Below are 17187 nucleotides of genomic sequence, written 5' to 3' on the forward strand. Positions count from 1 at the left end.
TAATAATATAAAGATCTGAGTGGGTGAGAGGGAAAACTGCTTAGTTCACACAGAGCTTATTTTGTCTTTCATGAGCATCAGCAGAATACATAACTGCACTAAGTAGTCACTGTGGTCGCTGGGAATCTGATGTGGGTGTAGAGGAGTGTTTACGCCTGCAGAAAGGGTGGGGGGGCCAGCAGGGGGCAAAGTGCAGATGGAGTGGAAGTCGTCTGTTGGATGCAGGGGTCAGGACTGATTACAGGAAACCAGATGGGAGCAACTCATCCTCCTCTCCAGCTTCAGGACTTTGTCATCCAAAACCAGCAGAGTAGCAGCGCAGATAGATGCAACAGACTGCGTGATGTGACATCAAAGTAGTCGTATTTGAGCCAAACATACCTTTTGTCGACTGAATCACTGCTGCCTGCTGTTAGCTGCAGATGATGTCTTTGTGCAGTGATGGACTTATATTTAAATACAGCTTCACATGGCAGCTGTCTTTGAGGCAGGTGTGGAAAATAATCACACATGCCCCATGAGACAAGATCAATTACAGGCAAATAGAATTAACTCATTCTCACAAGTTATGAATGCAATCAAATGTGATTAGGGGCCGTAGGATTAAATACTCCGGAGACTTCAAACTTTGGCAGTAATACAAACTGAAAAAAAGATTGTCTTCAATGTTTGTGGAGCATATATAGGAAACACTGTTGGCTCAATACTAAAAGGCAAAGCCTTTTCTCCTGTTTCCCATCAGTCAGCTGATCTCTTTCTGCCTCCATTCGAATGATTTTCTCCAGTCACTCAAATGTCACTCAACAATTGTCAGCCTCCCTTATCTACCTTCCCAATCAGGCCCTTTTCTTGCTCTGGGGGCACTGTCATTAAAATACAAGTGAAGTTATACTACAGGATAATGGACACTTAAGGAAAATAATTACAGACTCGGATGGCGCAGGGCCACTGTGCAAGGTTTTATTTCTGTTATTATTTGCAATCAAGGTTAAAAGCACCAACAGATAGCTTTTCCCTAGCCATTACTGGTCACTTTGTGTTTAACCGAGAAAACGGTTGCAATGGGTTTGAGTTTCTATGGAAACAGGGACTGCTTCCAATTGAGGGTGTATCAGGCCCTTGCACGCTCCGAGGTTACCCCGCTACAACATAATTAGATCATACAACACCTGCAATATAAAATGCAGCATAAATTAGAAGCCCAAGTAAATGCAGAGAAAATAGCTGGGATGTTTTTTTCAATAAATTCAACATTACACAAGCAGAGTTACAGAAGAGCAAGAGACACGGAGAGGAGACCGAGTTCTCCTGAACCAACCCACCTTGATATAAAATCATAGAAAATGAAAGCATTTCTTTTCCTTCTTGAAACAGCCATGGAGAGGTAGAGGTATCTCAGAACACACGCTCTTGTCGCTGATGATGGCATTGGATGAGCAGCTGATGTGAAGATCAATAGTGAGTCTGAAAGGAACAAACAACACTATAGTGTACTCTGCTCCTTTGTAGCTGTCTTCAAAGGACTAGCAATCATGGGGCGCTATTCAGCCAGAGGAGAGGTCCATTCACTCACAATGGGAATCCTAAAGAATTATCTTAATCATTTTTTTCTGAGGCAGTGATGACAGGCTCTGAGCCAGTCTTTACTCATTTACATCTCTACTCCACCACACAGATACTGATGAGTGTGCCTGTGTGATGTGCAAAGAATAGGGCTACTGCCCTAATGATTTCCTATTGTGCTTCAAACTAAGGTACAAATCAACAGCCTGTTAATCAAAATGGTGTTCTTTATACTTTTAGAAATCACAGTGTTTGTTTTAGGTAGCTCTTGATTAATGTGATTAATGTAAACTAAAAAGAAAACTGGTATGCACTCTCCAGGTAGTGTGTCCCATGGCTTGGGCTGACAATGCTGATGTGCAAAATCACAATATTTGGTTCTAGTCATGCTAAAGCAATGCAGATAGATGCATACGGCTGATAGAATCGATTGCAATGTTAAAATGTAGCATGGTTGGTAAATACCAATGATCAAAAATAGCAAAAATTCTCAGAAATAATTTAGGTAAGTTCAGAGAAAGGTAGTTAATCAAGGAAAAATAGTCTTTTTCTTATACTTTCAGTATTTCCTTTCTGTTTGCGTTTTAATGGTATGTTATAATTTAATCTATATAGAAAAATAAACATTAACCTCTAAATACACCAGAGAGAAAAAAGTAAAAAAAATAAACAGTCTAAAACAAACTGTGGTATCCTGATCTGACAGTGCGTCTGTCCCTTTAAAGTGGTACCTTTAAACGGAGTCTTTTCCTCCACTACATTTCCCACAACCCCTAGGGAAAAGGAGGGTCTGTAGTCTTTCTTCATAATCAGGTCAACCAATCATACACATCTACTGCCGAGCGCGTAGTTCGAAATAGCGTCACGTTGTCCAATGATTTTCTAACGTTTTACTGTTTTTAAATCTTAGCCAATCGTTGTAGTCCTCGTCCGCGCTGGCCAATCAAAGACCTACTATGTAGTGGATGGGCGGTCTCTCTTCCGGCCAATCCGATCGTAAAACGAGTTTAAACGGTGAGCGCGGGCGGTCCTAGAAGAGCTTTGGGGCGTGTCCAACCAAGGGGAGACGCGTGCTTGAATTTGAATCCAGGCAAGAGCCTCTAACTTCTTAAGATATTAGTCAGCTACTGCTTCATAACAGAGGAAGAGGGTAGTACAATAATACTGTTTATCTCATTTACTGCTGAAATAGTCTGTAAAGGTTTATGCTTTGAACATCAGATTGAGTTACAACGTTTAAATACCTGCTTAGTGTTGGAGCTACAAGCACCGCTGTCGAGGAGATATCACTTCACTTGCAATGAAAGCGGGAGGTAAGTAACTAATGATGACCTCAAACTTTTTTTTTTTATTTAAACCAGGTTGTGCATAAGTGTAAGATGATTTATTAAATAACGCGATTTATTTAGTTTGCTAACTGACCTGCTCCTGACCAGCACAAACGTTAACCAAGGTAGCTATGGCTACTAACTATGATGGCTATCATCACTGTATTTTAAAATTGGTCGACCCTTTATACTAAAAGTGTCTCTTAACCAAGTGTACATTTATGTGTGGATTTTTAAACACTTCAATTAGAGTTAAGACTTGATGAAACCTTGTTGTAACTTAGTGATAGTTGAGCTACAACCAGGAGGGAAATTTAGGCGCTCACCCTGTTTGACTGCAGATATCGGACAGTTCATCATCGATAGAAAACAGCTCATGGTGCTCGATTACTTCATGTTTAGTGCTCTTTCATATGATTTAGGGGTATTTGACTTCTCATGAATTCTAAAGTTTTGGAGGGTTTTATCAGACCACCTGGAGATGTCTTACGTTAAGAGTTTTGAATGTGGAGCCATAATTCTTTGCTTCAGTGTGTGTAACCAGCTAACGTTTTGAGTGGCCACTGTCCTGTTTTAAATGAAGAGCAAATATTTGTTGACATCAGTGTGCGAATTGGTTTTTGCACTTTGCACTAAGCTGTGAAATGCTTCTGGTTTCTGTGAGTGTGCACTTTAAGAGTTTATGCTGTCCTGTTTTGCTGCAGATGAGCACCATCCCAAACAGTGGCATGCTTCATATTGACACGTTAAAATTTCTGACTTTAAGCCTTTATTTTTCTCTCAATAGTCCACTGCCACTGTTCAAAATGCTACTCGGTTCCAGCTCGGAAGCGGGTCCGTAAGCGAACTCCATCTCTAACCTTGCTGTCTCTACCTGAGGAGGTCCTCCTGTGTGTGCTGCAGTGCCTCTCTGCAGAGGACCTGCTGTCTGTCAGAGCAGTGAGTAAATACACAACCTGTAGAATTTATGATCCACTCAGATTTGTTGTGGTTCAGGCCCCCTGTAACTGATTCTATTGATTAGCTGACTCATATTTATAAATGATTTCTTTTTCTGCTGTTACAGGTTCACTCCCAGTTGCGGGACATTGTTGACAACCACTCCAGTGTATGGGCCCGGGTCAGTTTCAGAGACACTTGGCCATGCCCCAACACCTTATGGCTCTTTGAAAGGTAGAGTCACCTCTGCAAGAAAATAATGCATCTAGATTCCATTTGCTTTTTTTTGTTTTCTTTGAGTTTTTACGTGAAATACTTCTGCTTTCAGAGCTGCTGAGAAAGGGAACTTTGAAGCTGCTGTGAAGCTTGGGATTGCGTATTTGTACAATGAAGGACGTAAGTGAACCTGCCATTCATCTGTTTGTGTGTGTGTCTGCTGGTTCATCCGTGTTTATTGACAGATCAAACAAAACAGAATCCTTTTTTGATGATTTCCACGAGTGCTTCCACCACCATACCTTTGCTTTGTTTCTCTCCTCCAGCATTGTTGAGTGATGAGGGTCGAGCGGATATGTGTGGTCGCAAAGCATCCCACTTTTTCAGCCTTGCAGAGAGCCTTCACTCTCCTTCTACTAATCCCTTCATCTGGGTGTTCATTCGTCCGCCGTGGTCACCCACTGGCAGCTGTTGCAAGGCCGTGGTGTTCGACCGTCTCAAGGCTGAATGTGACAACAACATGGTAGGTGTTGCTCATAACAGTATTTAAGTTCAGGGTCAACAACCGATATGATCAGTGATGGGTACGGTGATATTAAAGTAAATAATGACTATATTGATTATTACACAGAAATAGAGAAAATTCTTGAAAATCAACATTTATCAGATGTTTTTAATCATTTTTTCTCTTTTTTTCTGCAGGAGAAGAGAGGACCACTCTTGCACTGTTTGGCCAGAGTTTTGCAGCTATTTGAAGTGAGTGTGAAACTGAAACTCTCCTTCTCTCTGGGTGCGGTTTGCCCAGTTTCTGTTGGCCCAATCAGAAAGTGAATGGCTCTATGCTGCTGTGACAAGGGCTTGTCAAGATGGGACCACTGATGTTTCCTCTTTACAATCACTTTACACTGTTTGTAGGGCCTTGGTGTGTCTTCCAGTGGGATTGGATGAAAATAATTTTGTGCTGAACATGGGATTTCTTGTCATATTTTAAGGAGGATGAAAAGCATTTGGATGCGATTTCGATGCTCAAAGAATCATCAGAGGCTGGTTGTCTGCAGAGCTCCTACATGTTGTGGGAGCATAACCGGAAAGCAGCTGTGAGTCCTTGTATTTCATACAGTATTCTAACAGCTAAGTGTACATGCAACCATATTGAGCTATAACATAGATATTGATCTATTTATAAAAGAACAAACACCTTTTGATAACTCCTAAAAAAGGATCAAGCAAGTAATAGTTTTTTCTTTTTTTATTTTCAGATGGCAGATCCAGGCAGGTATCTCCAGTGCATGCGAACTCTCAGGGACTACGCTGGAAAAGGATGCTGGGAAGCCCAGGTGAGTGTGACTGAAAGCACATGATTACCATCATATAATCTCAGCGTGTTCCAGTGCACTTTCAGTCTTGTGAATACCTTCACATTCAGCCTGCAGGTTTATTTCCTCTCAGCGGTTCAATGAAAATGAAAGGCTGTGAGACGGCTTTTCATTTTCCATGTTTTTATGTTTCGTTTCTATTTTTGCCACTGCTCCATCTGTCCACAGTTAGATTCGCCACTTCAGGTGGTGTCAAGCAGTTGGTGTCTTGCAATTTTGTTTCTTGCTTTTGATTGCTGCGATGTGCAGAACTGAATCATAAGCATACGACTCGCCTGAATCTCAAGCTCTGTCACTACATCAGCAAGCTGTTAACTCCTTCTTCTTCTTTTTTTTTTTTTTATTTCACCCCAACAAACTCCAAGTTTGCTGGATTCATGAGCACACTTGTAACTCTCAGTTTCTGTCTTTCTCAGCTCTCTCTAGCTAAGGTGTGCAGCAGGGGGAATCCGCTGGGTTTGGAGTCAAAAGCCTGCTCTGGTTTAGTGGCTCAGCTCTTCAGCTGCAACCCGGCATCACATCACCACACTCAGGGCATCCTCAGACGAGGCATCAAAGACACCATGAGGTAAAGCAGAAAAGTAGAAAATGCATTCTTAATTAAATAAAGTAATATAACAAAGAGCGATATTGCAACTATTAGTTTCAGCTGTGTCAAGATCACAGCTGTGGTATTTACTTTTGAGATTTTGATCTCGATCAGCTGCTTTGCTTTTATGAACGTGCTCATGTGTTTCTCTGTGCTTGCTCCCTCAGGTACATCCTGGTGGACTGGCTTGTGGAGGTGACCACCATGAAGGACTTCTCCAGCCTGACGCTGCATGTGACTGTAGGTTGTGTGGACCGATACCTGGCTCTGCGCTCTGTCCCCAAAGCTCGTCTCCAGTTATTGGGCATCGCTTGCATGGTTGTTTGCACACGGTGAGAATGCATTTCTGCAAAATCTGTGAAAAGTTCATCCTTTTCCTTTTTTTAATGGAAATAGCTTTAAGTGTGGCAGGCTTTGAGGGGTAAAAATATGAAGAATGCCTCATGAACATTTGGGATCTTTCAAATTGTTCACAGGTATATCAGTAAAGAAATCCTGACGATACGAGAGGCGGTGTGGCTCACAGACAACACCTACAAATATGAAGACCTGGTTCGAATGATGGGAGAGGTCGTCTCAGTGCTGGGGGGAAAGATCAGGGTAGGTAGAGCAAACGTCGCCCACAGATCTTCAGAACTTCTGAGCGAGTAATCCCTGATGTCGATGTTGAATTTAAGAACTCATTGAATGTGCTTTCCCATCAGAGCCCCACTCTGCTGGACTACGGGGAGGTGCTGCTGTCTCTGCTCCCTCTGGAGAGGAGGACCACTCACCTCTTCAGCTACATCTGTGAACTCTCACTGCTCTACTCCGCCCTCACTTCTCCACCGCCTGCCAAGCTGGCCTGCGCTGCACTGCTGCTTTCTCGAGCTCTACATCACTATGGTAATAACACTTCCACACATTTTGCAGAACTCCTTTCAAACAAGAGTGAAATTTACAGCTGGAGTTAAGTGTTGAGTTTACGTTTGCTGTAATTTATGCCTGTGTGTGCGCTCTCTGTCTCTCCCTGTCTCTGCAGCTCCACTTTGGCCCAGCCAGTTGGTGGACTACACCAGCTTCTCTAAGCAGGACCTGGTCTCTCTGTCTGTGCTGCTCTATGTCAAGTGGTAAGCTCCTGTTTGAGCACGTTGTCACACCATTTCTCTCCCTGTCCATGTGCATCCACACAACAGCACACTCAGTATGGAAGCACATTGGTTATCGCGACCTTGTCAGAGGGAGAGCTCTTGAAAGCCTCATTTCACTTTGTTCCTTAAAAACCACTTCATCTTCTGTGACCGTCGCACGGTAAGGTTTTACTTCTGATGAATGTCATCACTCCAGAAAAAGATTGGTTTTTGAAGTGGTCTAATCGAGAGGGAAAGGCTGTGGACTGTTCATCCTTTGAGTGAGAGCACATTTTGTGGCCTCTTGTAGCTTCATGTTTGATTTGCTCGGTTGGTAAATGGTAAGGATTCTGATTTGCGCAGTATGCATCTTAGATTGCTACTTTTTGCAGTTTGTTTGGTTTCTGAAGGGAGACACACATCTATCATACCTCTGCACCAAGGTTGTAATAGTTAACTAAAACGATAGACAAAATTCCCTTAGTTATAGTTTTTGACAATATTGATAGCCCTTAGGATTTAAATTAATCCGACACATTTTCCCAACCAATTTTAGACAGTTCTAGGCAGTTGTCAGTGCCGCACAGCACCATCATAGCGGCGTATAGGGACAAGCTTGTTTACTGCACTGACTGGCTGTGCGCTGTGCTGCGACAAAACGTAGTGGAGCTATGAATCAGAGCATCTGTAATAGTTTAATTGTTACAGAGTCCAAGTTTTTATTTATTGAAGCTCATATTATGTTGTTTTTTTTATAATTTATGTTAATATTATTCTTATGTAATTTATGTCAACATTATTTTATATAATTTATGTTTATATTTTTTATACTAAGTTTACATTATTTTCATGTGTTTAAGGCAGCAGCTAACAGTTCAGTATCAGCATTGACTAAGCAGTGAGCACTATGTTGGACTTGAAAATAAACAGCATGACAAAATATTTACTCTGACCTTTTGAATCCTGCACCTGGTTAATAAGGTATGAAAAAAACTAAAACTAAACTGAAACTAAACTAAAACTGAACTAAAACAAAGCCTTGTTGCAAAAATAAAAACTAAATAAAAACTAGAATGCCTACTCTAAAACTAATTAAAACTGAACTATAATGGAAAAAAATGTCAAAACTAACTAAAACTTAAGTATAATGACAAATCCAAAACTATTATAACCTTGCTCTGCACACCATTGGGAGTTAGAACTTTAATCTGTACTTCTGTTGTACATTATACAGTAGGGATGCACCAATATGAAAATTTTGGCCTATACCAATATTCAATATTAATATCAGGGGTGCACCGATCACAATTTTCTGGCTGATCACTGATCTTTGACCTGCTGATACCGATTTGGGCCAATAACGTTTTTATCTTATCATTTTATACCCAATACCTGTGAAACAATAAAACCTTAATTTTTAAACTTAAACAACCAATAAAGTGTCCTGAGTTTTAGGTCTCAGCGCAAAAAGCAACAATGACTGGCTGTCAGACCTTCCCGGAGGTACACAAGATCAGTTTCATATGTGGGGATGGGCAGATCATCGATCTCTGATTAACGATCCCTGATCCTCCAAAATTAAGGAAATTGGTGATCAATAGGTGCATGTCTAATTATGGCTGTTATGGCTAGAGATAGACTGATATGGATTTTTCCAGGCTGACACCGATACCGATTATTTGTAGTCAAGGAGGCCGATATCAGATATTTGAAGCTGATATTAATTTGCAGTCTAGGTGAAAATATTGGCGCCAAAATTTTGAACAATACAAACTCCAACACTTAACTTCATTCTAATACCTTCAAGCGTGAGTTTATTTAACAGCTCCCAGGCTTAGCCGCATGTTTTATAAAGTTACATTAAAACTTCAATAGCTAAAGTTTTCTACACTAAATAAAGTTTTCCAACATTTAACGTAACTGCAATGACTGTAATAACTGCACTGCTGATTAGCTGTTTCCCAAGCCAAGGCTCTGCTTGTAACCAATCAGATGGTACTGTGGGTGGGACAGTGCTGGGGACTGAGAAGTGACTGCAGACAGTGGAGCGGCTGCATCAGAGCCGCAACAACGCAGTTTTAAATTTGTTCCTTATCGGCCATCAGATTGAAGAAAAAGGCCAATGCTGATATGCCTCAAAATGCCAAATATCAGCCACAATAATCGGTCTGGCCGATGATCAGTCTATCCCTAGTTATGGCCAATAACCGATATTCACCGATATCATTATTGTTAAAAAAATTTTTTAAAAACAATTTGAGATGATGTGTAAAGGTAGTTCAGAGGGAAAGAGTGGCACAATCGTGAGAAAAGACGACCATGGAGAGATCAAAGGATGGAGCGCCCAAGATGAACGCGATTGTTTTGTCTGTTTTTTGGATCAAAAACAGGAAAAGGGACATAAAAGAAGAGAGTCTACTCTTCTTCGGTAGTTTTGGTGTTAATATAATTGAAAACAATGCTATTTGGGTCCTGAAAGATCGTTCAGAAGCTCTGGAAATGGCTGGCAGCTAATTTCGTTAGTAATTTTCAGCCCACTTTTACACAGCGGCAGATGCAGATATGTTTAAAAAATGACCAACATCAGCCGATACAGATATATTATGCATCCCTATTATACAGTATATCCATTGTCAATTTAAAAACACATTTTCGTGAATCTTTGATGTATATCTCTGACAGATCAAACATTTCTATTATTAAACATACAGGCTGCACTGAAGTGATTTCTCTGGTTGCCAAGGACTGTTGTTAAGCGCTCTGTGTGTTTTGCATTGATTTCAATGTATTGTTTCCCTCTCTCTCAGGAGCTAGAAAACAGATGCTCAATCCAAACTAAAGATGCCAATTTCAGTATTCTGCATGCATCCTGTCTCCCTTTAATAGATTCAATTTTCCAAAGACAAAAGATGCATATAACAGACCATATGGAATCATATGGATCACATAAAGGCAAACAGGCTGAATGTCAACATGGAGATGGGTACATTCCCGTACAGGCTCACACTCTTAATCGATCACTTCCTCTGCTTCTGTCACCACCCTTTTAATTATATTTTGACGGCCAGGCGTTGTCCTAACCCTCACGTAAGAGACAAGTGGATTAACGAGAAAATAATCCATGCATATATCCTCCAGCTGTTGTTTGACAGAGGTGTCGATTGGAATAATAAAAATGTAAATGTAGTTGCATTATTTAACCCTTTCATATTTTATATTAACGCTTACAACATAATAATTCAATAATAAATATGTCTAATGTGGCGTAATGACACCGATGAATGAAAGCGGGAAGAAAAAAACAAAACAAAAAAAAACGCAATCTTGTCTAAATAAAATTTATTCACTGAGGGTTACACACGTTTATTTTTACTACTGGTTTAGATAATGACCCTTACTGTTTCCTCACAGCAACCCAAACAGGATATCTGTCTCTGCTCCTTCTTTTGAGAAGAAATGATAACAGTTGATTGGTGACGTGCCTGGCTGCTTCCAGCACGCTCATAACCACATTAATTCAATATAAGCCTCGCTGTAATGTCTGGTGACGAAGGAAATGGATGGCCATAAAGCCAACGTGAAGCCCAGAGAGAGCTGCAGAGTCATAAAAGACTGAAGGAGCCTCTCTGGGCTGTGGATCTGGGGGAGTTGGTGCAGAGAAGGGGGTTTGTGTATTTGTGCCATCAGTGAATCACCAGCTGAGTCACGGAAATGTGCCTCAGGGTGAGTCACTTTGATAGGTGAGCGTTGTATCGATAAAGTGTAATTCTCAAATGGACATGTAACAGGATTTGTCCACAAGAGTTGATTATAAGGATGCAACAAGCAAAGTGGATCAAAGTCAGTCATTCCCTCATCCCTCTTTTCTCTTTTTTTCTCCCTGTCTTCTTCAGTTTCAGTCAAGATGTCCCCAAAGATTACCGGCATGTGTCCCTCACTGGAGTTAAACAGCGGTTTGAGGATGAGGTCTACCAGAGCATCAGCAAAGAACGGGTACTTGTTTAAGTTTTATTTGTTAAAGCTTTGAATTTAAGAAAAATATCCCCACTAAACCTAAAATGTAAATGCATGACAACTGCTGCTGCCTCTTATCTTTAGTCACTGATGTTATTGCTTGGTGTCGAAAAAGGTGATGGACTACACAGAATTGTGTCAGATCCTGGAGATTCCTGAGGTGGAGCCTCAGATGGAGCCGGCCAGCCCCACCAGTCAACCAGCAGACATCCACACCTTCCTCGCCTCTCCATCAAGCACCAGCAAGAGGTCAGTCAGTTTAAAGAAAGAGACAGGTTACATCCAGAATGAATACAAGAAACCAGAAACTAAACACACTGTTTTACAGTTTTTATCCAACAGATATTTTATTTTATTTTATTGTTCTCATTTTTGGTGCTTTGTAACACTATCTGACATTATCTTGAGTTAAAGTTGAAATCTCCCCCTACTCTATTTGTACATCTTTTATATGAGGGTGCTGCCCAGAGTGCTTAAAGCAGACCCATCATTAAAGGACACATTTAAAGATTCAAGGTTTTTACTGTCAGTTTTCTTAATATATATGGGCATACCAAAAAAGTATAGATAAAAAAAATGACATTTTTATATGAAAATTAAGTATAGAAGTTGAGAGCATGAATCACACAAACACTTTGACACACATTAGTGCACGCAAAGCTCGGAGAGAGCTGCTGTGTTGGTACTAGGGATGGGTACCAAATTATGTACTCTTAAAGGTACCCACCAAATTCTGTCAAAAGTACCAAGTATCAATTCACGTAAAAGTGAAAAGTACCATGTTTAGGTACCGAAACGCATCCTTGTGACAAGGGCTGGACAATTAATTGGATTTTAATCGTGATTTCAATTTTACCATCTGACAATCATAAAAACAATTTAATCAAAGAAAACAATTAATATGCCACACAGTGTAGATGTAAACAAGTTCTTGTGCTCTTCTGTGTTCCATGTGCAGCCACAGCAAGTGTGTGTGACTTATGTGTATCAATAATACTCGCTTGTTCTTTAAAGTTGTGTTTAAATCAGTACTGAAGTTTTTGAATAAATGAATAATTGTGTAAATTAATTGTGATTTCAATATCACTTAAAATAGTCGGGATTCTTATTTTTACCATAATCGCCCAGCCCTACTTGTGACTGTGAGGGAGTGAAAGAGTAGTCAATTTTCCATACTGGACCTGAACACAGCATTACAAGGTTATATATTGAAGGATTAATATGTTAAATTGAAAAACATTGAGATTTTTTTAAAACAATTTGGTATTTTTTCACCACATAAACACACAAAAGTACTTAAATCTGGTACTGTTGAGTACCGATACCGATTTCCGGGTACCAGGCATCAGTACTGTATTGTTTCAAATGTGAAAGGTACCCATTCCTAGTTGATATATGCTGCCATCTTGGTAGATATTCATAAAACTTGACAAAAACACATGCAGGACTGAGAAGTGGAAAATATCAAAACCGAGAATTACAAAAAAGTTAGGAGAAAATAAACACTAATGGGGAAAAAAGAGACTGCGCAAAAAACAGTGTTATGAATGTGGACTAAGGCTATTACATGGCTTCAGATTAGATATGTAGTATCATATAAGAACGAAACTCAAAACAACCTGTCAATAATCATGTCACTGAAATCTTAGTCTGAGAAAGGTTCCCATCATTTTTCTCCATATATTCCATCAGCCATCTTTAATCTTGTGAAGATAAATGTTATCAGAGGCATCAGAATGACTAATGCAAGTTACTGAAAAAAAAAAAAAACTCAATGACTGCTAAAGGTCTCCCCGCTTCTCTTCTTGCTCTTTTACCTGTTCCTCTTAGTTTTGACTCTCCTGTACTCCACGACTTGTGAACAGTGCTGTTCAGGAGGCGTTGGTTTGTGCCATCTGTGAGACGCTTCGGTGACTCACCAATAACTCACCCATTCTCCACTTTCTCCTCAGGAGGAGAGATGACGTCATGCAAGCCCACAGAGCCAGTTTCATGGCCACGCCCACCGCAGAGCTGTCCAACCAGGAGGAGACGCTCCTCGGGGATATCATGGACTGGAGTCTGGACACGTCCTGCTCGGGTTATGAGGGAGACCAGGAGGAGGAGAGTGAGGGGGAGAAAGACAGTGATTGTGAGTGCTGAGCAGGGGTCCAGTTTTATTTTAAGCAGAGTCTCCAGCATAAAAATGAAGTCATCTATATATATTTATATATGGAGAGTAATGCATGAGTCACTCCTCCAGTAGGACATTATGCTTCTAAAGATGACTCAGCAGATGCATTATCTCGCATAATATATCAGCACAAGGCTTCCATTTTATACAGACTCGCATCAGATACAAATGTAGATTAATGAGGGTAGTTGTGCAGAGGAAGTTTGAGTCTGCAGCTTTTCTAAACTTTGCTGAACACAGCTGACTCCCTGATTAAACTTTACTGTCTTTTTTTCAACAGCTTCCATGATGTCCATCAAGCTGTCCCCACTGACTGATGAGGACCAAAGACTGGAGCACTGCAGAGCCCTGTCAAGTGATGAGGACAGCTTCTGTGAAGCAGAAAAAGACACAAGCAAGGATGATCAAGGCCAGGATCTCATTTCCATCCCCGTGGATCTTCACACTTCAGGATACTCCTCAATCCAGAGTGTCAGCCCCTCATCCACGTGCTCCTCCTCCTCCTCCTCTGCTCTCATGCCTTGCACATTTAAGACCTTTACCACTACCCTGGATGCAGCCTCAGCCAATGCCGAGCCAGGCTTCCGCCTCCTGGTGCCCATGCAGAGGCCCCGGGGGACCTCTAGCAAACAGGTGAAGAGGAAGAACTCGGCAGCTCACAGTGGAGGTGAAGTAGAAAGAGAAGGAGACGATGATTCGGCCAGCGCGGGGTTTTTGAGCCTATAGATGGAGACCGCCTGCTCAGCTGACATCCTCCAGCACTTTGTTCTTCATGCTGTTCCTCACTCCTGTCACTCGGCACTGAACCACCAACTGCCAAAAGATCACAAGACTTTGAGCCTTAAAAGAAAAACTAAGGGAAATAAATATGAATTAAAATACTTCCCAAAAGCACCAACTCACTGTCTGCTGTGTAACCACTGGAACACGACCGGACTTCCTCAGGACCCTGGTACAATTTCTGGGCTATTTTTTTCTGCCATTTACAACAACCTATCTCAGACGACATTAGAAAGTTGATAAAACAAAACTTTGTTTTAAAAAAGCATTCATTGTTAAGATCATACATATTTTGGTGGAACTTGTGAACAAAGCTGTTGTGTTATTTTAATTCTCTTGGTTGTTATAGTTTCTGTTAAGCACTATCTTTACAAGAACCCTTCTTGTATGTGTTAAAAGTCATCAGTAAGTCATCTGAAGTCTGAACATGTATAATTGTATTGATGGTTTTCCAAAGGTACTGTGGTGCTGTTTGTGTTCTGTGGAGCATGTGGTGGATTAGTAAAAGGCTGTGAAATGTGTGGCTACAGTATTACATACTCACAACACTCAGGGTGTTGATTTCTGATAGGTATGACTGAAAACACTTCTAGCACACTAATCCCACCCAGAGCAGCTGGAATACTTTAAAATGAGCCGATAGTGGTACTGAAAATAATCACCAGCCGGGTGAGTTTCATAAAAACACCTTCTTCATCCAAGCACAGTCAGGAAGTTGTTCTACACCCACTTTTCCTCTCTTAGGTTAGGTCTAGCACTTTTACCATCACAGAAGGGGCGATTCAACACAGTTTAACCATTTCATGCTAGCACAATCAATGCTTAAGTATTTTTAAATGGATTGGCTTTGCCTTCTTAGATTTAAAGGGAAGTTTAGACACTAAAGGAAAGTGATCCCTGGACAGGGATGAGGATTCAGAACACTGGGTTTACAATATAAACGACTGTGATTGACTGTAATTCCAAACTGTTACTCCATGCTGGTTATCACCTGTGTTTTTCTGTTTGTATTTTTTTAAATAAATAAATGTACATAGTATTATATGTATAAATGGAGAAAAACAAAGAAGACGCCACAACTACTTGAAACTATTATAGCTTCATTCCAAAAAGGCAGTTTTCTTTGTGAAAAGTCTCTTTCTCTACAGTGCAGTGTTTTTATAAATAGACATGTTTTGTGAATATGTAATTTTGTACTGAGTTTAAATAAAACAAACCATCATGGTAGTTTCTTATGTAACTTTTGATGACCATAACTCCTTCACTGGTTCAATTTTCAGGCTATTTTTCTTCACCAAACTGAGATTAAATTTTATTTTTTCTTAAACTTTGAGAACAATTGGGAAGTTGAAACCCCCAAAGTCAAATTTTGATATACTAGTTATCATGTTGTGTCAATATTTGTGCCTCCTGTGAACAAAAAATGACCTCCCCTCTCTTTACTGATTTGATCCCCTGACAATATCACTGACAAAGTCGGCAGAAAATTTTGGGGCACTACTATAAAACCTATAAAAAAATCTAAATAAACATACGAACAACTAACAGTAGGATAAATAAAAACAAAGTCATGCAATAAATATTTTAATGTACACTGTTTCTCAAATACAGATGTTGCTATAACTGTTTTGTTATAGTAACACCCTATTATTTTGCTTTTTTGTTTTCCTGAATTGAAGAATTGAGAACCCCTGCAGCATAACCTTGTACAAATGTCTTTAATCTTTGCCCTAAAAATATGATATTCCATGCATTGAGTGGTAATCTATATATTACAAAACAAATGTATGTTGTAAATTGTGGCTGTCATGATAGAAAGGTAGATATTTTTGTAATACTGCCAAAGAAAATGTCCAGCTGTTGAGATCACGTGACCATCCGCTCCACTGGGGTCACGTGACGTGTTTTGTTGACGGTTGTCGCTGCGTTGTGCTCGATGAATTCTCGGGCTTATCGGGCTGCTGCTGCAATGTCATCGCCTAGCTAGAGGAAGGCAGCAAACTGGGGGTGGACAAAACCAGGCTGGCCGCGGATGTCCTTAGCTTCACAGATGCTAACCGAGTCCTGACAGTGTCTGCGAAGGGAGAACAAGCAGCGTTGTGATGGTTTTGATGTCGGTTTGATACAAAAGGAAGAATTGTTTTCACCTCCCAGGAAGAAGGGACCACAGCTCGTGAAGTTCATATGACGAAACCTGCTTCTTTCTGAGGTAATCTGTCAATATTTTGTCATAAATCGCCTTTCATTTACTTCAGTAGAGGCATTTTTGTTATTAATGGTGCTTAAATTTGAACAATTGCAATAAATGAACACGTTATATATTAGGAAAACCTAGCTCTCTCCATCAGCTTCATCATTAGCATTCATCAGAATCCTTAGGGATTGACGAGCAGGTTGCCCGTCCAATCAGGTGGCAGGGAAGGCCGCGTTGGACCAATCAGAGAAGAGCTAGGCAGTTTTCAGCAACAAGGAAAAGGTTCATGTCTCTTAATGGCTGGTGTGTGTTTGTTGTCTATTTGGTGAGCAAGCCGAACAACTATTGTTTGAATTATGTACTACGTGGCATTTAGGATTTCAATACACGAATATTACGACTGAGTGACCAACAGTTTAGCCTCAAAGCTAACCAGACATGCTAAGCACTGGTGTGAAACTCAGACAGTCAAAGCATGATCAGTTTTATCACGAACACATTCTGTAAAATAAGTCAAACATGCCGACTGTTGCTTTAAAAGTTTATATGTATCGATTGGTCATATCTATTGATCAACCCATCCGTGGACTGTACCCAGTTGGTACATGACATACATAAAGGTCTCTGTCAGTAAAAGAAAAAAGTGTTGTATTCTGCTGAAATGCAAGTTTCTGAGTGACTGTATCATCCTTAAAGATGTGACTGTAAACCATTTCTCTATTTGAGGAAAGAATACTTCCATTAGGTAGCCCAACTGGTTCATTGTGTGGATGTCATTGACCTGCTTCTTTTTATCCCCTTTAATCCAAGAATAATGATGACTCTAACCCTTTATTCCCATCTATTAAGTATTTCTGAATTTTTTTTCCTCTTTCGATGCAAATTCGGACCCCCACATAATCATTC

The 17187-nt window shown here is 40.4% G+C and overlaps 2 protein-coding genes across 2 annotated transcripts in view; both read left to right on the forward strand.

Annotated features, from left to right (window-relative positions):
• The first annotated feature begins 2614 nt into the window (after nucleotides 1-2614).
• ccnf (cyclin F) lies at nucleotides 2615-15158 on the forward strand. The gene is made up of 17 exons (XM_074695970.1): nucleotides 2615-2876; nucleotides 3679-3830; nucleotides 3958-4064; nucleotides 4159-4226; nucleotides 4373-4569; nucleotides 4749-4802; nucleotides 5039-5143; nucleotides 5306-5383; nucleotides 5839-5990; nucleotides 6179-6343; nucleotides 6488-6611; nucleotides 6716-6896; nucleotides 7033-7120; nucleotides 11014-11113; nucleotides 11250-11383; nucleotides 13087-13265; nucleotides 13588-15158. Exons 1-17 carry the CDS (start codon nucleotides 2864-2866, stop codon nucleotides 14031-14033), a joined length of 2343 nt encoding a protein of 780 aa, XP_074552071.1. The 5' UTR covers nucleotides 2615-2863; the 3' UTR covers nucleotides 14034-15158.
• An 837-nt stretch (nucleotides 15159-15995) lies between these two features.
• The window catches only part of abca3b (ATP-binding cassette, sub-family A (ABC1), member 3b), a 43297-nt gene continuing 42105 nt past the window's right edge, over nucleotides 15996-17187 (forward strand). Inside the window, exon 1 of the mRNA XM_074696164.1 lies at nucleotides 15996-16296. The gene's annotated coding sequence lies outside the window, so the exon portion shown is untranslated. The remainder of the gene's footprint in view (nucleotides 16297-17187) is intronic.

Source organism: Halichoeres trimaculatus, unplaced genomic scaffold (assembly GCF_033239565.1).
Source record: "Halichoeres trimaculatus isolate MK-OKI-2021-1 unplaced genomic scaffold, fHalTri1.1 fHalTri1_scaffold_20, whole genome shotgun sequence".
Classification (NCBI taxonomy): Eukaryota; Metazoa; Chordata; class Actinopteri; order Labriformes; family Labridae; genus Halichoeres; species Halichoeres trimaculatus.